General features: G+C 32.0%; 1 protein-coding gene across 1 annotated transcript in view; it reads left to right on the top strand.

The window, feature by feature from the left end:
* EIF3E (eukaryotic translation initiation factor 3 subunit E) overlaps positions 1-22051 on the top strand; it is a 38883-nt gene that overhangs the window by 5066 nt on the left and 11766 nt on the right. Inside the window, exons 2-7 of the mRNA XM_051970984.1 lie at positions 2495-2609; positions 4339-4456; positions 9743-9785; positions 10968-11072; positions 16107-16232; positions 16876-17000. Of these exons, the coding sequence (XP_051826944.1) occupies positions 2495-2609; positions 4339-4456; positions 9743-9785; positions 10968-11072; positions 16107-16232; positions 16876-17000 (632 nt within the window). The remainder of the gene's footprint in view (positions 1-2494; positions 2610-4338; positions 4457-9742; positions 9786-10967; positions 11073-16106; positions 16233-16875; positions 17001-22051) is intronic.

Here is a 22051-nt window from a genome sequence, read left to right as displayed (position 1 = left end):
TTCTTTGCTACTAATAAAAGTTCTCTGCAAGTATTTTAGGATATATGGAATCTTTTTTTGAGCTCACTGAGATATTCTTAGTGGAATTTGTGAGTCAAAGAGTATGGACTTTTAATTTACTTTTCTATTTATCTTATGTTTTACTTTGCCTTGGCTCACACTCTGTAATCTAGCTATGCTGATCTACTAAAAATTATTTCAACCTGACATTTTAACTCCAAACTTTCATCCTTTCCACTTACTGACTCCATACCTGAAATTATGCTTTTTCACCTACTGGTTTTTTTTCACCTTGGTTTTACTGGCCTTCTTCAGGAATCAACTTGAGTTCTAGAGTGCTGTGGTCAGGAAGAATGGAGTTTAAATTTGACATCAAACACTACCTCTGTGTCTCTATACAATATACTTAACTTTGTGTACTTTAATTTCCTCAGTTTGTAAAATGGAGATAACTGTACTCCCTGGGTGACTGAAAAGATCTAATGAGATAATATTTATATATTGTTTGGCACAGTGCCTGCTGATAGGCTATATAGAAATTCTTTTTGCCCTCTTTCCTCCATTCCCTTCTTTCCTCCTCCTCTTGGAAACTGGGAGAAGGTTCTGCTCCTCCCAGAACCCATCTTTAAGGAAGCCTGCTCAGTCCAACCTTGTCTTCATTTCTCAATAGTTTGGTACTCTAGATTTCTCTTTTCATGCCCCCATGCTGGATACTTTCTTTTCTCTACCCTGCCCTCCTCTTAGCTTTTTTTTTTTTTTTAAATGTTTTATTCCATTGCAATGTAAACTTTTTGGGAGTAGGGAATATCTTTCCTTGTATTCCCAGCTCTTAGCACAGTATCTGGCACATAATTACTAATTGATTGACTGAGAAAGACCAGATTAGATGGCCACTCAAGAAGGAGATATCATGGAAACCTAGAGAGAGAAGAGTATCCAAGTGGAAGGGGTTGTGAGCAATGCAGAAAAATCTAGGAGGATGATGATCGAAAAAAGATGATCACATTTAGCAATTATGAGATAGCTGTCTTTTCAGAGAGCAGCTTTAATTGATTGAGATTTGGAAGCCAAACTGCAATGAATTAGGAAAGTGATTAAAAGGAAAGTGGACTCTGGTGTCAATGTGTATCTAGGTTTTTCTTGTTTTTTCCTCATTTGTCTTTCAACTCAACATTAGCAACTTTGTTCTGTTATTCAGGCTGAAAGTAATTCTGCATAGTAGGAAAAAAGCAAAAGAATAGGAATTGAGTTATCATCCTCTTACAGGATCATCAGTATAATAATTATGTTATCCTTATGGAGAATTGGTGGTTAATATCATGAGGGATTTGAAACTAATTACATACCAGACTCAGTGATTAGTCCTATGTAAATGGTTGGTATCTTGGAGGAACAGCACTTGGGGAGTATACCAGTTGTCCTTATGCATTTAAAAATTTTTTTAGTTAATGTGACATTTGTTTTGTCTACTTTATTTACATCTCAGTTTATTTTTTAAACATTCTTTTCAATTTAACAAAAATCTTTTCGTCTTCATTTTTGTAACAAATATGCCTATTAAGCAAAAAAAAAAAAAAAAACCCACTTGACTGTCTTAAAAAATATCTCATTTGAAGTGATGGGTCCTTTACTGTTTCTAATTCTGCTCATTTCTCTCTTCATCAGTTCATAAAAGTCTTCTCAGATTTTTCTGAAACCACATCTTCATTATTTTTATAAATCATAATTTTTTCATCCATTCCTTCCACCTCAAGAGATGGGCACCTATTTGTTTCCTGTTCTTTGCCACTACACAAAAATGTGTAGTCTTTTTTTTTTTTTTTTTTTTTTTCTGTATTTGATACCTGTGGGAATAATGAATGTGTATGAAGAGTTTATTAGCTCTTTGGGCATAGTACCGAATTGCTTTCTATAATGGCAGTACTAGTGTGTGCTTCTTTGTCATTTTCTTCTTTTGTCAACTTCATCAGTATAATATTAAATTCGTTCCTCAAGAATTGCTTTAATTAACATCTCTTTTAGTTCTTTAGAGCATTTTTTTTCCCCATGTGTCTGAATCACCAAAATAACATGGCGACATGATGACTTGAAATGATAAAACAATCTTAGACTATTAAAAATTATAGTGAGCATAACAAAGTAAATGATAGTCTTATTTGATTTTAGTTAGTTCATTTCTGGAGCATTATGTTTAGTTCTTCTTGCCACATTTTAGGGAAGCTAAGTAAAGTAGAGTAGATTCCCAAAGCAGAGTACAAGATGATCATCTGAAGTGCATGAAGATTTTTTTCACCATCATATTAGTCCACCATCTCTACTAAACAGAGGGAAGTGTTTCATCATTGATCCTCTGGAACCAAGAACAGACCAGATGTTGCAAATAACCTAAATCCTGTTAAAACTGTTAAAAACTAAATCATTTTTAGTAATGTTTTGAATTAATCAATTTTTTTTTAAACTTCTCACTATTTTTTTTTTTAACTCTTCCTTGCAGATATATAATGAAAAGGAATTACTTCAAGGAAAACTGGACCTTCTTAGTGACACAAACATGGTGGACTTTGCAATGGATGTCTATAAAAATCTTTATTCTGATGATATTCCTCATGGTAAGTAACCCGGTAATAAATTAAGACCAGAACTTTGGGACTCTGACCATATGTTTTAAAGTTTTTCAGCTATAAGAACTTCTTTGCTAGATAGCTTAATTATTTGTAGATTGACATAAAATTATAAGCACAGAAATTGTTATAAAAGATCATAAAATTTTTTCCTTTCTTAACAGTCCCATTTATTTGTATTTTCAATTCTGTACGTGTCTATACTGATAACCTGATTTGTTCTAAAGGTATATCTTTTTTATTTTGAAAAGCATCTAATACTTAAAGAAGTAGCTCCATTAGTTGATAAATGATCTTTGGATTTAAAATTTTCAATCATGCATTATGTTTGTTCTCACACCTACATTGATTCTTTCAGTAAATTTTTTAATACTGTAAAGAGTGCTGCCACTGTTGAAGCCCCCTGATCTGTCTTCCTAAGTAATAAAACGTGTTAACTTTTATAAAAATCAACTAGATACATACTTTAAAGGAAGAGGCAATTGGTGTATTTTCCTTCTTTTTTATTAATGTGTCATCTAGAAGATAAGAAATGAAAGGTAATTTAGCAGAGCTGAACAACATATTCACTAAGTATAGCAGGATATTCAGGGTGCACACATTCGAATGCCATCCCTGCATGAAGGTGCAGAGTCGCATTTTTTTAATGTCTGTTTTAGAGATATTTCGCCTCTGTAATGGTGTGTATTAATGTTGATTTTTAAGAAGTTAATAGCAAAGAGCCAAAAGTATTTTCCTACTCAGTTGTTTCAAAACTTTGAATTATTTTTTAATATATTAAATTTTGTGGACCTCCAGCATCATATTGTTATAATCCAGGGTTTCCTAAACTTTTTCCACTCGTGACCCCTTTTCACCCAAGAAATTGTTATGCAATCCCAAGTGTATTAATATATAAAATAAATATGCAAATCAAATTACTCATTGTAAATCATAAGGAAATTATTTTAAAATAGTTCTTTGGTGGATATATAATTTTATCATTTATTAAATTTGAAAGCAAATTTGCAAATTAATGAAGTGTATGTGCTTGTTTATTTTTACATAAAGAATTATATTTTGGTGGAATATTTGATACTAAAGGAACATTCAGAAACCACTTGCTGTTGGCAAATTTTTTGTGACCCCATATTCAAAGGTCTTGACCCATAGTTTAAGAAGTTTTGTTATAGACTATTAAGTGAGAAAATAAAAGCACAAGTTGTTGGTAATTTAGTAGTGCTTTCAGTTGTGTTAGTCACTATCATATCTTTATGCAGCTAAGATAAATAGTATATAGATAGCAATATGATTATCTGTAAACTCCATTGATTCTCCAGATTATTTATTTGAGGATTTGGATATTCGCAGATTTTTTGAAATGATTTGAGAATCCCTGAAAAGTAAGAACTACAGTATAGATTATTGGTACTGGTATCTCCAGAAAGAATAATAGGAATTTTTTCACATGACCACTGGATTTATATACCTTTACTTGTGCTATGTTTGTGATGTCTTATATAGACCTTAATAGCTGTATGACCCCCAGAGAAGTCATTTTTCATCAGTTTTATCATCTGTAAAATGGCAATTATACTTTATTATTCAATCTATCTAGGTGAGTGAAGTCATTATTGATAGGTGAATAAATAAGTCTAAGAATAGTGTATTCAAGTTGAAGATGACAATCTGATTTGCTTTGCATCAGCATTATGTAATACTTCACTTTTTTTAATAGCTTTGCGTGAAAAAAGAACTACTGTTGTTGCACAACTTAAACAGCTGCAGGCAGAAACTGAACCAATCGTCAAGATGTTTGAAGATCCAGAAACAACAAGGCAAATGCAATCCACCAGGTAGCCACTTCTTACCTTGAAACCTAGTGGTAGTTGAAAAAATAGTGGCTGAGAGTTGAAAAATCTTAGTATGGATCCCTCCAAAGGAAAGTGTGGGAGAGGAGTAGTATTAGACTGACTACCAAACTGAAGTCCCCAGTGCTGTTGTGCTGACCTCATTGTTTTATGCCTGTGAAACTTGGACAGTATACCAGCGCCATGCCAGGAAATTGAATCACTTCTATATGAATTGTCTTAGGAAGATTTGAATTATCTTATTTCTGGTAAGGTATCTTTGTAGGTCCTGTTTTTTCATCTCTAAAATGAAGAATTTGAAAAAGATCTCAGAGGTACTTTCTGATTCTCATTCAGCGAAAATTTTCCAGTTTTATTAATTTGAACATTATTGTAACTTCCTAAGATGAATATATGATTTTAATTAGTACTTTTTTTTGGCAACTGGCAGTGTTCATCACAAAATGGCATTTCTCAAAGAAATGAGAAAAAAATATTGTTTATGCAATAAACCTTTCATAGTGGTCTTGAGCTCAGGTTTTAATTTTGTTTTAATTTTATAACACTTTGCCCTGTTATTTGTAAGTTTTTATTTCTTTTCAAAAAGATTTATTCATCATGTTTCAATATCTCTGGGGATACCCTTGAGGTAACATGTTCTAGTGCAAAAAATATGTGTCAGCCTCTGCTAATTATGGGAATTCAAATACATGCTAAAAGAAAGGACACTTCCTTTTCTCAATTGTTTAAATTCTAATGGGGAAAGATAACACAAAAGAAAAGAAATTGAAAAGTTCCAGGTAGAGAGGGGAAAAGGGAGGAAGAGATGAGAAAATCTGGAGATTTAGGAGAAGAGGAATAAAGACATGGCTTATCTGGGCATTCTTTCACATGAAAATTCTAGGAAGAACAAGTCAATCAGAGGAAGGGACTACAGGGATAAAGCACTTTCTGTGTGAAAAGTTTAGGGAACTTCCAGAATGAAGAGAGTTAGTAGTAGAACCTGAAGAGGAATAAAAACATAGTTCTCCTGGGATTTTTCTTTAAGATGAAGTATCTGGGAAGAAGCAGTTGATTAAAACAAGAGAAAAAAGGAGCATGAAGTTTTTGTGGCATGATGTATCAGTTAAGATATTTGGTTCAGGCTAAAAATACCGTTTTGTTGTTGAATTTCGTGGCCAAATTTGGGGTTTTCTTGGCAAAGATATTAGAATGGTTTATCATTTCCTCCTCCAGCTCAGTTTACATAGGTGGAAACTGAGGCAAGCATAGATGAAATGACTTGCCCAGAGTCACAGTTTGTAGGTTTTTTTAAGGCTGGATTTAAACAAGTCTTCCAGACCCCAGGCCCAGTGCCACCTTGTTAACTCTCTGAGTTAACAGTTAACAGTTAAACCAAAAGTTTAAATAAATAGCTTTAAAAATTGGATAAATAAAAATACTTAAGCATTTGTGTTATTGGAATTTTGTGTTGTTCCTTTACTAATGCAAATTTTAACACTTAACACCTTAGTTGAGATAGATTTCTGTACCCAACTGAGTGTCTATGTATATATATTTTTCTAGTCATAGATATATATATATATATATATGTCTAGATATACAGATAGACCTCCATATATACATATTCCTTCTTTGAACCAATTTTAATGAGTGAAGTTCAGGCATTGCCTGCTACCCATGTTTCCCCCTTCACTACAATAGCTCTCCTTATATGTCTCTTTTGCATGATAAATTTTTCCCCGTTCTTTTCTTTCTACCAGAAAATCCCTTTTTCTCAACTACCACTCCCCTTTTTTAGATCATCCCAACACAATTGACTCACATCTGTGTTCTCTATGTAGACTCCTCCTAACTGCCAAAATGATAAAAGTTCTTATGTGTTTCCCATATGAGAATGTAAACATGGCATTCCTTGTGATTACTCTTTCATGTTGACCTTTTTGTGCTTTTTTTGAGTCTTCTTTTCAATGCCATGTTTTATTCAGCTCTGATCTTTTTGTCAGAAATGCTTGGAAGTCCTCTCTTTCATTAAATGACATTCTCCTCCCCTTCCTACCCACCAAAGTATCATACTCAATTTTATTGGGTAGGTAATTCTTGGTTATAATACTAGGTACTTTACCTACCACATTATCATGTTCCAAGCCCTTCTATTCCTTAAAATGGAAATGCTAAATCTTGTGTGACCCTGACTGATTTCATGATATTTGAGTTGTTTATTTGTAGCTCCTTGAAGTATTTTCTCCTTGACATGGAAACTCTGGGATTGGCTATAATATTCTTGGGAATTTTTATTTTATGGGTCTCTTTCAATAGGTAATCAGTAAATTTTTCAGTATTTATTATGCCTTCTGTACCTAAAAAATCAGGACAGTTTCCCTTTATAATTTCTTGAAATGATGTCTAGGCTCTATTTTTTTATCCAGCAATTCTTAATTGTCTCTCCTGAATCAAATTCTTAATTATTTGTCCAATGAGATATTTCATTTTTTTTCCTTTCATTTTTTTTAGTTTCTTTTATTGCTGCCCTCAGTCTTATAGACCTCCAACTTGTCCAATTCTAATTTTTAAGGAATTATTTTCTTCACTAAGCTTTGGTACTTTTTCCATTTGTTATATTCTGCTTTTAAAATAGTCCTTTTTTGGTGCAGCTAGGTGGCGCAGTGATAGAGCATCAGCCCTGAAGTCAGGAGGACCTGAGTTCAAATTTGGCTCAAATTTGGCCTCAGATGCTTAATACTTCCTAGCTGTGTGACCCTTGGCAAGTTATAGCCCCAATTGCCTCAGCCAAAAAAAAAAAAGTTCTTAAGTACATTTTTGTGCCTCTTTTACCATTAGGCCAATTCTGTTTTTAAGGTATTATCTTCTTCAGTAATTCTTGTACCCCTTTTGCCAGAGTAATCCTCTTTTCATGATATTCTTGCATCATTCTCATTTCTTTTCTCGTGTTTTTCCTTTACTACTCTTAGCTCACTAACTATTCAAGGAATTTTTGCTGCCATGGGCACAATTGGAGTTATTTATTTACTTATTTATGTTTATTTTCTTGAGGCTTTGCGTGTAGCTGTTCTCACATTTTTGGCTTCTAACTGTCTATCTTGGTCTACTCTGTCACTGTAGTTTTTTATTGGTCAGGTTCTTTGTTGTTGTTGTTAGTTCCTCATTTTTCCAGTCTATTTTTTTCACTTTGAACTTTTATGTTAAAATTCCATTCTGCTTTCCTGGATGTGGGGGAATATTTGTGTCAAGCTTTAGACTTTTTAATGCTGCTGTTTTCGGAGTTAGTTCTGAAGATCTGCAACTTATTTTTAAGGTAGTGTTATTCTGGGAAGGGATGTGGTTATTGCTCTCCTGATTTGTGCTCTGGTTTTTATTATTATATATTTTATTTTATTTTATAATAACTTTATATTGACAGAATCCATGCCAGGGTAATTTTTTTTTTTTTTTACAACATTATCCCTTGCACTCACTTCTGTTCCGATTTTTCCCCTCCTTCCCTCCACCCCCTCCCCTAGATGGCAAGCAGTCCTATATATGTTAGATATGTTGCAGTATATCCTAGATACAATATATATTTGCAGAACCGAACAGTTCTCTTGTTGCACAGGGAGAATTGGCTTCAGAAGGTCTAAATAACCCGGGAAGAAAAACAAACGTGCAAATAGTTCACATTCATTTCCCAGTGTTCTTTCTTTGGATGTAGCTGTTTCTCTCCATCATTTATCAATTGAAACTGAGTTAGATCTCTTTGTCAAAGAAATCCATTTCCATCAGAATACATCCTCATACAATATCGTTGAAGTGTATGATGATCTCCTGGTTCTGCTTATTTCACTTTGTGCTCTGGTTTTTAACTCAAGAAAAATTCCTGCTCCCTTGCAGCCACAATTAATTACTAGTGTTCCTTCTGGCCTTTAAGTTGCCACCCAAAAAGGCCCTCCAGAACTTCTTACAGACACTGAAGTTGCCAGGCAGCATCAGCTGTACACAGTGTCTGCAGAGTCTTCTGTGATCTCTTTCTTACAGTTTATTCGATTCTTTTAATGAGCTTAGATCTTCAGCTGTCTCTATAGTCCACTGTTGGTATTTCTGTTATGCTCTACGCCTGTACTTACCTTAATATCACAGACCTTTCTTGCTGTCCTGAATTATCTTACCCTGTGGTACTCCAGAATTTGTTTTGAGGAGTTATGTTAAAGTTGTTTGGAGGGGAATATTGGGAAACTTCATCTAGATCCTGGCCTGTACTATGTCATCTTGGGTCTACCTTAAAAGCACCTGTTATTAATTTATATTTATATTTATTTCCTATTAATTTGAACAGAGTAATGAAGTAATGAAGAAGTAATGGATGCTCTTTGTAATTGAATAATCTTATTAGAAAGCAAACTAACTCATCTTAAACTCATTGAACTCTTTCAACTAAAATAATACACAGGATGATAGTGATAATGATATAATATACCATACATGATACCACTTCATTGTGTATTGACAAGGTTTTGATTTTGTTACAAGTATCTATTTTCATAGTTTTTCATTCTGTATAATTTGTAAATAGTATTTAGTTTGGTGACATCTATTAAAAACCCTTCTTTTTAAATATTTAATGGCTCTGTATTATGTCCATGTAGTAGTTAAACAAATAAGAGTGCCAGCTATTTGGGTTGAACAACTATATTCTTTTTGTGGTTCTTGGTGCTTTTTTCAGTGACTGACTAATTTTAATATGATACTATGGTTTAGAATCAGCCTAATTAGTCACATCATTTTAAGAGTTCTTAATTTTAATTGATTTAGTTTTGATTATTTGTTGTCTTTCTTCCTTAGAATATGATCTCTATGAGAACAAACTCTCTTGCTTTTCTTTTTTTATCTCCAGTATGTTACTTTACACATAACAAATACCTTAACATTAAAACTGAGCAAATAATGGAATATCATTTACTAGTATTTTTAAGTACCTGTCATGTATCCCAAATCTTATCATTACAGGGAATATAAAGTATGTAATCTGAGCATAGAGAGAGAATATGTTTCTGCTAATAGGAAAAGGACAATTATTTCATATCATTCTCACAATTAAAACACAATTACTAGCATTTAAGCCCTAATTCTAATGGTTTAGAAAACTAAGAGTTTACTGTTTCATTGTGAAAGTGTATTTCTTTTCTTGCAATATAAGCATTGTTTTAAACTTTTTTTTTGTTGTTGTCATGACCCTAACGAATTGTTTATTTTAAATTATTCTTAAAAACTAAATATTTTTTTAAAACATTTATTAAGGGATGGTCGGATGCTATTTGACTACCTGGCTGACAAACATGGTGTAAGTATCTTGGTTTTTAAAAATATTTAAAAATTTAATTTAAGTATTATAATTTATCTAAAAATGATCAAGTGAAGATAATTTGATTATGTAAAGTTGAGATAAATTTCAAAGTAACATTTCTAAGGTTATTTGTCAATAACTTGGCTTTAAGTCACAAAAATAATTCATTTGTTGTGATAGAAATAAAACATTCATAATAAGGACAGTTAACAGTTTTGCTCTGTCTTCCATGTGAGACTTCATTTGGGGAATCAAAATTATTACATAAAGATAATTGAAGAAACTGGTTATTGTTTAAGATGGAGAAGAGAAGAAATTGGGAGGGAGGGAGTGAAAGAAAAGACAGTATTGCTGTCTTCAATTATGAAAAGCCTGTGACATAAAAGAATCATATGTTCTTGACCCAAGAGAGATAGGACCTTGTAATATGTAGAAGACACAGAAAGAAATTTTTGGCTTATTATGTGGAAGAATTTCTCAACAATTATAAAAATATGCTTTGAATGGTACCACAGATGTCATCCAGTTCAACCTCTACTGATTCAAGAATTTTATCTTGCTCCAGTTGTGTCATCCTGCTTTTTGAAGTCCTTCAATTATGGTTGAAATCATTGCTTTAAAAGATAGACTAGTTTAGCATTCAAAGTCTTCTAACCCTGAAATGGTTTAACTTTGGTGGTCTTGAGTTCATTAACATTGGTACTGTTACATAGGATGTAGATATTGAAGAAAAGATTTCATTCCCTTTGTAAGAAGACAGAGTAGATAACTTATAGTATATTGTCCAATTCTGGGGTCCTGTGGTTTAATCAATATTGTAAGGTTTTGGACAGCCCTTTAGATATCAGTTATGGTTTTAATTGGCCTGGTAGGATGCAGGTATATGTTGTAGTTCCTTGTCTTTCCATAAAATAACATTTAAGTAATGATTAATTGCTTTTGTATAATACTAATTTAGTATCTATTGATCTGAAAGTAAAACACAAATATCATGAATAGGTAATACAAAGGAATCTGTAAATCAAACAGTTGTTTGATCATTTGTGAGGGGTAAGAGTTGGTTAAAACTCTAGTCTTCAGTGAAACTAATTGATTGTGAAATGATCTGGTATTGAACTTAAGTAAATAAATGCCATTAAGTTGAAATGAAAAAGTAAAAAATTTAATTTTTGTTTTCAGTTTAGACAAGAATATTTAGATACACTCTATAGATATGCAAAATTCCAGTATGAATGTGGCAACTATTCAGGAGCAGCAGAGTATCTCTACTTTTTTAGAGTGTTGGTAAGTACCCCTTTTTCCTTGTTCTCTAATAATTTATTCAGTGTAACATAGTGGATGAAGAGCTAGAAAGACCTGGACTCAAATCATGCTTTTTAACACATACTGGTAGTTGTCCTGGGCAAATTAGTTACTCTCTAAATGTTCCCAGGCAGCTTCCTAAGTTGATATGGGGAGTTTCTTTACAGAAAATCCCTGTGCCCCAAAGAATTCAGTTTGGGATACTTTTTCTTTCCAAAAAAAAAAAATTATAAAGGAAATTATTTTTGGTTACTACTAAATGAATTCTCTCATTTAGATTGTTTATTCAGTCAGACTTGAGGAAGCTCTCAGAGAAAAAAAGAAGTATGTTTTGTCAGTTTATTTCTAATTTAAATGTTATGGGCTTTATGAAAAATTTTATTTGTGTGCTTTATATTTGTTTTTGTTGGTAATTACTATAAGTTCATAATATTTGAAAAGTGACATGTCAGGTTTTATTATTCCCTTTTTAACATAGTATTGCTTATATAAAATATCTTTCTGGCTTTTCCCAAAACAACATAATGGGGGGGGGGGGGGGAAGGGTGATCTTCTGAAATGTATGAAATTCACTTTCTTATCTGTCTTATTGTTTTAAATTTGCTATATGTAGTAAATCTACTATATGTAGTAAATACTCTTGTTTGGGGATTCAATGTATTTGGCTCTGTTGACCTCTATGAACTTGAGTAAGAGAGACAATGGTATAGCATAGTGAAGTGTGGAGTCAGCACCATTTCGACCTTGGCCAAGTAATGTTAGGTCCTTAGTTCCTTGCCATTTGTAAATGAAGGGTTTGAATTATAGATAATCTCCAAGGTTCCTTTTGGCTCTGGTCTATGAATGTGACTGATTGGAATAAAATCTTTCCCAGCTATAAGTTACATCATCTTTCTTTGCTGTGATTTTTATTTTTCTCATTGTAATTAAATACTGTTATTAGAGAGAATATTATATAGTGCAAAGAAAGAAAACCAAGACTTTATGTTGAAGGAGTAGTTTGGTTTTTCTACAATTTTATTTAGATTTATGATATAATAATTACAGCTGGCATTTATAGAGAGCGTTAAGGTTTTTAAAGTGATTTACAGTCACATTTCATACAATAACTTGGAAGTAGGTTTTATCATCCCAACATTTACAGATGTGATTTCCCTATTGTTACCAGCTAGTGAGTATTCTTCCTAACTTCCAGATTCAGTGCTTCACCTACTCTAGCACCTTGCTGCTTTTATATATAAAAAAATACTCCAGATATACAAACCTTTAACAGAATAGTATAGAAATAGAGCTGATTCTGGAAGTAGGAAGCTTGAATTCAAGCACCATGTCTTGACACATAATCCTGCACTAGTTTTCTGTACTAACAAAAATCACAGCTCCATTCCATCTATGTATTCCTATCCCTACTCATACTATTATGTAGCTCACTATTGCAAGGGAAATAAACTAATAATAGAATAGTTTTTCTTTCTAACTTTTGAGTAAATAAACATATCCATAATAGCTACTTATAATGCTTTTGAATTTTTCTTAATAATCCAAGAGCTGTGAAATATATTTCCTTTATCCAATAAAACTTTTTCAGCAGCTCCAAATTACTTATATGCCTAATTTTCTAATGACCTATTCTTTCTGTTATTTGAATTTTAACCCAGACTACCACAAAGTTGCTAACCTTGTTTCTTCTCCAAGAAGTTAATCTCTCCTAAACCTTACATTATTTCAAAATAAGCAAACAAATTGGCAGTAAAGCTGAGTCAAGAAAGATCCACATAATAAACTGTTAAACTGTGCGTTTAAAATTTCCTGTGCTATTTTATTTTTAAATAAAATCTAAACTTAATTTTATAACTTAAAATTTTTCAGTTTTTCCATAAACCTAGAAAAATAATTACATTTCTAATTAATCTATTTGGAAATGAATTCTTAAAGCCCAGTTAATGGTGGATAACTTTTGCAATTAAATTGAAAGGAGTTCCTTCATTCCTTCATTCTCTCTTGTTTGTCTCTTTCTTTCTATTTTAGAAAACTAAATCTCCCTTTGAATATGGTGAAGAATATCAGATAGTATGATTGTGTTACTTTGGAAATGTAAACAGGCTGAATTAAGATTATAAAATCAGAACTTTTATGTTCTTATAGGCTTATGAAAAGAGCTAGTTATTCCTATCATTTGTTAATGTTGAGAGTGAATTATGAGAATAAAGATTTAGTGTCTTAGAGTGTTAATAAATTTATTGTTCTTAGTGAGTGATTATCCCATTTTGCTAATACATGGAAACTTAAGATAACTGTTGGAAAAGTTAGGTATTGAAACTATGTTAGTGTATCCTTCTCTGAAAGCAGGATGGTATAAAGAGCCAACTATAATGACATGGAACTTAGCCAGAACAGAACATTGAAACTTTGAAAGAAAAAAAAATATTAAAGTTCAGTACAAACTTTTATGCCAGTATTATACATGTTCCAATTTTAATAACAATTTCTAGGATAAACAGCCTGAAAAATATTTCTACGTATGTTATGTGCCTATTGGGTTTTTAGATTTTTAAGTGTTTTCTTTTCATTTGAAGTGATTCTTACTCAATTTTTAAAGAAGAAAACCTGGCTTCTGTTTTAAATAAATTAGTCACCATTTACCTAATGCTAATGAATTATCTAATAACTCAAACTATACTGGCATCTCAGATTTTTTAATTGAATGATCATCACTTTTAGAATTACAGTTCAAGTTAGTATACAGCAGTTTATGTGTAATTAGTTCCTCTCTGTCATCTTATTAGAAATAGTTATCAAAAACTAGATTGGGGGGAAAGGGTGATGATTTTTGCCTATTTGGGAGAAGTGGGAAATATTTGAAGCTATTCTGCTTGCTTAAAATATTGCTCTTTTCTTAAATTGATTAATGCCTGAAAATATAAAATTTTGGTGTTATTCTTTTGATTATTATAGAAGTAGGACACAATAACTCTGTGTGTAAAATTTTGGTTGGTAAAGATTCTTTTAAATTGGTAGGGAAACATAAGCTATGAAAGAACCATTGTAACTATGAACCAAGATTAGAATTTGACACCTTAATTGACCTTGTGTATTTGTGTATAAGTTAAAGCTTTGTGACCCTCGAATTACCCTTATTTGACAATGAATTAATGAATGACTGTTTAGAATTGAGTAAATTTAAGAACTCTGTGTATTCTATGAAATTTGATTTGACTTAACCATTCCATGAGAAATATCTTTATTTCAAATAAAAGATTGGATATTTCCCATTAATGCCTGAGGCTTTAGTAATTTTTTTTTTAATCTTTGAATAAAACTACTAATTCAGCATATAACTTGGATAAAAATCTGCGTTTTATTGTCAACTTTAGTCTGGCTTTTCATTAGTAACAGGAAAGCAGTCCCAATAGTATTGGCTCGAATATAATTTCATATCATTCTTTTATCACAAATGTAATTTTACTATCAGGAATTTTGAGTTAAATGCCGTCATTTAGTGCATAATTACAAGTTTTTGTTAGTGGAGCTTGATGACTGTAGGACAAATGTCCCTTTCTGTAAAAGCCAGTGTATACTATACAATTAAAAGTCCCTTTTGGAAGATCATTATACTCCAAAAAGTACAAAGGCTTAATTATTTGTCCCTATTTGAAACAAGAGTTTCATAGAATTGTATGTTTCAGCATTGAAACTATTAATTAAATTACTATATTTTTAACAGGTTTTTAAAAATTTTTGCTATCCAGAATATTTGATCCTTTTATCAAAGACAGACTTCAGAACTGGAAATTGTTGAGGAAAGTTAGAAAAGCAATATATTTATTTACACATAAAGCTAAAGGTTTAAAGAATCAATTTTACTGTGGGAATAGGGGCTGAACTATGAGAATTTTTAGTATGTGAAATTCTGCCTAATATATTTTTTTGGGGGGAAGGACTTGAGGACATGGCATCTTGTGATTTAATTTCTCTGGAATAGGAACGATGGGCTCTTGAAAAAACTGATCTTATAGTGATTTTTATAATGAGTGAAAATGTTTTCTAAATATTCTGGTCTTTGAGGGGAAACATTTTTCTAGATGGATGGATCTTTTGCTGAGTCTCTAAGAGAGGCATTATATATGTCTTCATGTCAGTGTGAAAGATATGTGACATGTATAATACAATGGAAAGAACACTACTTTTTGAATCAGAAGACTGTTGATCCATAGCACTAATTTTTCCATTTTCTTGACACATGAAATGTGAAGGGGTTGGACAGAATGATGAAATCTTGGGTTCTTTCAAGCTCTAAATCTGAACCACAGAAAGTGAATAATAATTGTCTTTTATTATTGCTTTTTGTTTTATACCCCTTCATTTCTAAATGCATCCTATGAAAGTTATCTCTTAGGATAAAATTAGCAGAAAAACCATTTCACTAAAACCATATTGAAGCCAACATTCCATAACATTCCAACAGTTGTCTTTCTACTTCAACATCCTTTTTTGATTCCCCTTTCTCCTCTCCATAATAACCATGTAAAAGGGAGGAGAAAGAACATTTTAAGGTTTGGAATACATATTTTATAACAACCATGTGAGGGTGGTAACCCAATTTTTACACATGAAAAAACTGACAAGAGATTTGAGTTACCCAATTTTACAAAACTAATATGTGTCAGAGCCAGGATTAAAGTCTCCTGGCTTCTAAGTTCAGCACCCTTTCCACCAGATCAAAATGCACAGTGGTATATTCTGCTAGTACATTGAAATACTTTTATGTGTATTAATCTAGATTAAATATTAAAGCCCTATATTTTCAGTAAATCAAGTTAAGTGAAAAATTTTAAAGAGATTAAATTAAGTATGATCTATTGGAGACTAACAATAGAAACACCCATGAGTTTCAGTAAAATCAGCAACTTTTTTTTCTGAATATGAGGGTATATGGCTATATAAAATATTGCATTATCTGGCACTTTGTAAACTACTTTGTTGTGAATATATAATTGTCTTTAATTGCCTAAACAGGTCCCCTCAACTGATAGAAATGCTTTGAATTCACTGTGGGGAAAACTAGCATCTGAAATTTTAATGCAGAACTGGGATGCAGCCATGGAAGACCTTACAAGATTGAAAGAGACCATAGATAATAATGTGAGTTAATTTTTGAAGTGCTGTTTAATGTCAATTAATGCTTTTTCCATCAGAATTTTTTATTAGCATATATATGCAGAATTTCAGAATTTGTACTTGAAGATGTTTAAGAATAGTAACTTTTGCCTTTTTTCCCAACCCTTTAAATGTCTCTTGGTAGGGTGTGCATGTTTTGCATTAATCTGATAAGGAATTGCTTATCATGGGCAATTGCTAGAATAATGTTGGTGTATGTATAGTGCAGAATGTTGACTGATTAAAAACTAATTTCTTGGCTAAAATTCAGTTTTATAATACTGCTGTTGCTAGTGGGCTATGTATTGAGATATTGAGAGACATATGCTTACAACATTAAATGCTTATTGAGTGAATATGCAGAAATACTTATTACATGTAGTGTAGTTGTTTACTTTTACTACTTTGTTACAAGATAATTAATGTAATTGAACCCCTTAGATGACTACATATTTTGTAACAAATGAAAAATCATCCCTCTGAATTTCATGTAGAATCTTACTGATTCTAGCATCTCTCCATTTCTTTTTAAAAAACATCTAGTATCTTTTTAATTTCTCTTTTTTCTCCTAAAAATGGTAAAAAAAAATTTTCTCCCACATATGTTCTTTCCCTTATATCTTTACAGTCTGTTAGTTCTCCGCTTCAGTCCCTTCAGCAGAGAACATGGCTGATTCATTGGTCTCTGTTTGTATTCTTCAACCACCCAAAAGGTCGAGACAATATTATTGATCTCTTTCTTTACCAGCCACAGTAAGTAATTTTAACTTAAAGATCTGTGACCTTAATTTGTTTGGTTTTTAGATTTTAAAAATCATTGGGGGGTGGGGGAAGGGAGTGGAGTGATTACTGATTTTTTTTTAAGTTCTATTTCTTATGTTTCCTCTGTTTCTTGTCTCCCTTTCCTAAAGAACTATCCCTTATAAAAAATAATTGAGACCAAAAAAAACCCAGAAAAACTAATTAGACATAATTTAAAAACCTGACATTTTTGTGACATGTTCTACAACCATGAATTCCAATCTCATCAAAGGACCTAAGGAAAGGTGTCTTCTCAAACTTTTGTTTAGTAGCTAACTTTATACACTGTTTCACAATAACCAGTTGTATTATTTTCTGATTGTTCTTTTCACTTGCATTGTTGCAAACATTGGGTATATTGTTACTCTGGCTTTGCTTATTTCATTTTGTCTTAGTTCATACAACCAATATGGACTATGTAAATTTTTTCTGTGTCTCTCAGATATAGTTTATATCTGATGCAATGTATCTGTTAGTGAAGGCCCAAAATTTCTTTAATTTAGGTACTTCAGCTTGTTTTTGCGTACTCACTAGGTAAAAGCAGTCTACAAAGATATAAAAACATTTTGCAGAAAACTCCTTTGGGTTCTTAAGGTTTCTCTCTCAGAAAACTTGCTTTGTGAATTCTTTTCCAAAGGGCCCACAGCTCCACAACTGAGTGAAGTGTTAGTCTAATTGGGAGCAGAGTTAACTAAAACTGCCTCTGTTTTACATTTTTTAGGAGATTTACTACATCCTTCATTGGTGGTATAGGAATGGGAGGGTTTACTCAAACCATACTAGTTCTGCTTGTATCCTGGTTCATAACAACTATATTTCTGTATTCATCCCTTAAAACACATTTCGTTACATTCATGATGCCACATTTTGTTTAACCATTCTCTAGTATTGGGCATTTCCTTTGTTTCCAATTTTTTGATACCTTGAAAAGTGCATGTGGTTTGATTCCTCACCTCAACTCTTATCCCCTAAAATATATGGAAACAATTTATTATTATGAGACCTAAATATCATTCCTCCATTTAACCAAGTTGGTATTAGCATTCTTGGATAAGATTCGTTCTTTTTTGAGTTTGGGGGCAACTAAATAGTCCTTGTAACTTAGTTTACATAAATTTTTGATTTTTGTAGTTTTATATTAAAACCTAATTGCTGGACATCTCTTCCTGTTAGTTTAGATTGCTGTTTCATTTTGTTTAAACCTGAGGTACTTAAACTTTTTAAAAAATCATAGATCCCTTTGGCTGAGGGGGTCAAGCCTGGGCACTCCTCAGAATAATGTTTTTGATAATAAGATACAATATACAGGATACAGAGAGAACCATTCTATTGAAATACAGTTTTCAAATTTATTTTGAAGTGTAGGGATCCCAAATTGAGGAATCCCTGGACCATTTCCATTCTTCATCTTTTTACTTGTTAGTTATTTCTCCTCCCGAGCTTTATATTATCCACAATTTAGAAGGACAATATTTTTTATGTGATGTCTTTTGGCCATACTTGGACTGGGACTATATTATGCCAACTATGGTATCATATTTAGTAATTCTATAACTTTTAGAATTAAAAAAACTTGGCTATGTCTGAAATGTTGGGAGGAAAGTAACATATTTGACATTCATATGGTTTGAAGTTTAATGAAAGTTATTTTAAAATTTTAGTTAAAGTTTTGATTGCTGTTTGGCAAGAAAATAAACTGTATATTTTTTGGTTGTGCTTTGACATACAAGGATAACTAAATTTTTTGGCTATAAAACAAAAGTGAAAACTTCTCTCTTCCTTGAGGAAGGATATTCTATTGGAATATCTAAAGAAGTGATCATTGAAGCAACCTAATACTTCTGTAGGTAGCCTAATTTGAAAAAAGTTATGAGATATATACATTAGCAGTGGAATGTCAAGATGGTAGACTTTCTAGGACAGGAGTCCTCAAACTTTTTTAATGGGGGGGGGGCAGTTCACTGTCCCTCAGACTGTTGGAGGGCCAGACTATAGTAAAAACAAAAACTTTGTTTTGTGGGCCTTTAAATAAAGAAACTTCATAGCCCTGGGTAAGGGGGATAATCATTCTCAGCTGCTGCATCTGGCTCATGGGCTATAGTTTGAGGACCCCTGTTCTAGGACATTCTGACAGCATGTATCAAATCACAAAATGTGGAAAAAATAGATTTGATGTAATAATCTCATTATTAAGAATATGCTCTGTATCTGTGTACTAAAATTTTTCTTTCAAAAATGTATCACAGAATTGTCTGCAAAAAAAAAAAAATTCAATAATATTGTATCTGAACATCAATTCTTGCCTATTTCCCCTCCAGATCAAGCCCTCTCTTTTCAGAAAGAAAAATAAGAATGAAGTCCAATAGAGATACCACATATGACACATTACAACATTCTCTCATAATAGTTTCCCATACCTCTTACTATGAGGGAAGAGAGTCATTTATTGTCGCTTATCGAGCATTTTTTATTGGTTTTCATTTCTTTTACTGTCACTAGCTCCTAGCAGTACCTGACTCACAACTTAAATGCTTGTTGTAAAGTTTTATAAATACTTGTTCATTGATCCTCACGGCATTTCTATGAAGTAGATATTACTATCCCTTTCTTAGAGAAATGGAATTGGAAGCGCAAAGATTTTCTGTCTTGCCAAGATATTCAATAGGATGATAATAAAACATCAAGGTGTAGTGTTAAACTCGTTTCTACCTTGGTCAAGGTAGAATGTTGGAGGACTTGAACTAGTAGCTTCTACTTTGTCCTTTTCTTAATATATCATATTGTTTCATGAGAACTGTAAATCATTAGATAGGAAGTTGTTTTTAAACTGAAAATAGATGGTTAATTTGGCATTTGGAATAATTTACTACAAGATGTTATTAGTTCATTTATCAGTCATGCCTTAATTTTTTTGACCTCATTTAGAGTTTTCTTGACAGACATACTAAAATGGTTTGCCATTTCCTTGTCCAGCTCATGTTATAGATGAGAAACTAAGACAAAACAGGGTTAAGTGACTTCTCCTGGATCACTGGATCTGAAGATGAGTCTTCCTGATTTCACCAGTGCACTCAATTTTTTTTGCACCAGCTAGCTGCCCCATTTAGGTTAATTCATTGGAATATGTTAAATGATAGGTAGCAATTTTTGAATAAGTATGAATAATTAAATCAAAATTATAATGTGGCTAATGGCAGGGAAAGAAAAGTTAACAGATTCTTGATTTAGAATTCTATTTCCAAATGTATTTCTAGAATGTCTTCCAAATTGTTTGTGGTAAAATGCATTTATATTTGAAAGACTAGGCAGATGCTTCATAGAATTTCACATTTTTAAAGTTTATGTTCCAGGCCTTTCCCTTCATTTCTTTTAATAGGAGCTCCATTTTCAAAATGAATGCATTAGACAGAATTTTTAATTTACCAAATTGAAGAGTATTGATTTTTTTTTTTTCCTACAGCTTGGCACTGTGAAGTTGGAATTTTCAAATTGGAGCATATTAGATTGTTGCATCTATTGCCAAAAAATTGTATAGCATTTAAATCTCTTAGATGTTATAAAATAGCGTGTCATACACAAATGATGAAGAAAAAAGCAGAGCTCTAAGGAAATATCTGTAAAGTTATATAAATGCTGTGGGAAAATATCAGAGCCAGGAAAGATCTAGAAGAAATTTTTACTAATGGTATAATTTTGAATAAGCTATTAATCTAAAAACTTATTCAAAGCTAATTGACACTTTATTTTCTTATTCATCAAATATTTCAGTTTAATTCATTTAGTTTTCATTTCCTTTTTTTTTTTCTATTGGAATTCACACTGCAATTTTATAACGAAAATAAATGTATAGCTAGTATTTTTCTCAGATCTTTCCTCACAATATTTTATTGGAATTTTATCTTTTACTGGGATGCTTGTAAGATGTTCATATATTTTGAAATTTGTTTTACCTGTAATTCACTAAACATATTTGGTTTCTAGGTAATTTCTAATTGATGTCAAGAGATTTAATGGAGAAAGTATTAATTTCTAATAGCATAACTATATAATTTAACATGCTATGTTAAATTTAGAATAGTAGGTGTTTTGTTTTTTTGGTTTTTTATGGAAGACCAAGTGAAAGATAATTTTCACATATCCTTGAAGTGATATGTAGAATGACAATGGTGCTTTAAGTTGGTTATATCATATAATATTGACGTCCTTATTGCAGTTTATTCTGCATCTGAAAATGGAAGTGACTTACAAATTTGAACACTTTTGAACTCTCTAAATGTAATATAATAACCAAGATAGAGCTATGTTATTAATTCATCTATCAATTAGGGAATAGAGACGCAAAATTGAGTTTCTGCCCTCAAGAAACTTATATTCAGATGGGGAATACGTGTACCATAGTGATGGCCAGAGAAGGAAGTTATGGTTAGAGATGTCTCAAAAATGGTTGGTGAGAAAATAGGGCAGTCATGTGACATGCCTATTCAGGAAGCAATGGTAAGGAAGTGATCTTATTGGAAACCTGAGGAAACAGTAGGCTTTCACATAGTTACTCTGTTTTTCACCACTAATATTGACATTCGGAGGCACTTAATACTTAGGAAACATTTGATTTTGCAGAACAGAATGTTACTCTTAAAAGTTCTTCTGTATAAAGACAAGTTGTTTCTCTCATATGTTTGAAGTCGTAAATGTACTACAGAATTTTATTGTGACAGATACAGTTAGAAATGGTAATAAGTAAGAATTTTTGGGTTCCATACATTTAGCTGTCAAGTCCCTATACCTCGACTAGACATCACTTACCATTTCTCATCCTTAGGAAAAGCCCAGAAAATAAAACGATCAGAATTTGAGGTTGAAAGGAATCTCAGTAAGTAGTCTACTAAGATGAAATTTCAATCATTCACATTGTAAAAGACCAGAATTCCAAATTTTGTCCTGTTTCCTAAGTAGTGAGTGCATCAGGATGCACACTCTGAAACTTAGGTTTAATGATCTATTTT

Source organism: Antechinus flavipes, chromosome 1, assembly GCF_016432865.1.
Source record: "Antechinus flavipes isolate AdamAnt ecotype Samford, QLD, Australia chromosome 1, AdamAnt_v2, whole genome shotgun sequence".
In the NCBI taxonomy this organism is placed as follows: domain Eukaryota; kingdom Metazoa; phylum Chordata; class Mammalia; order Dasyuromorphia; family Dasyuridae; genus Antechinus; species Antechinus flavipes.
Note: the sequence above shows the minus strand (reverse complement) of the source record. Positions and strands in the feature narration are given on the sequence as shown.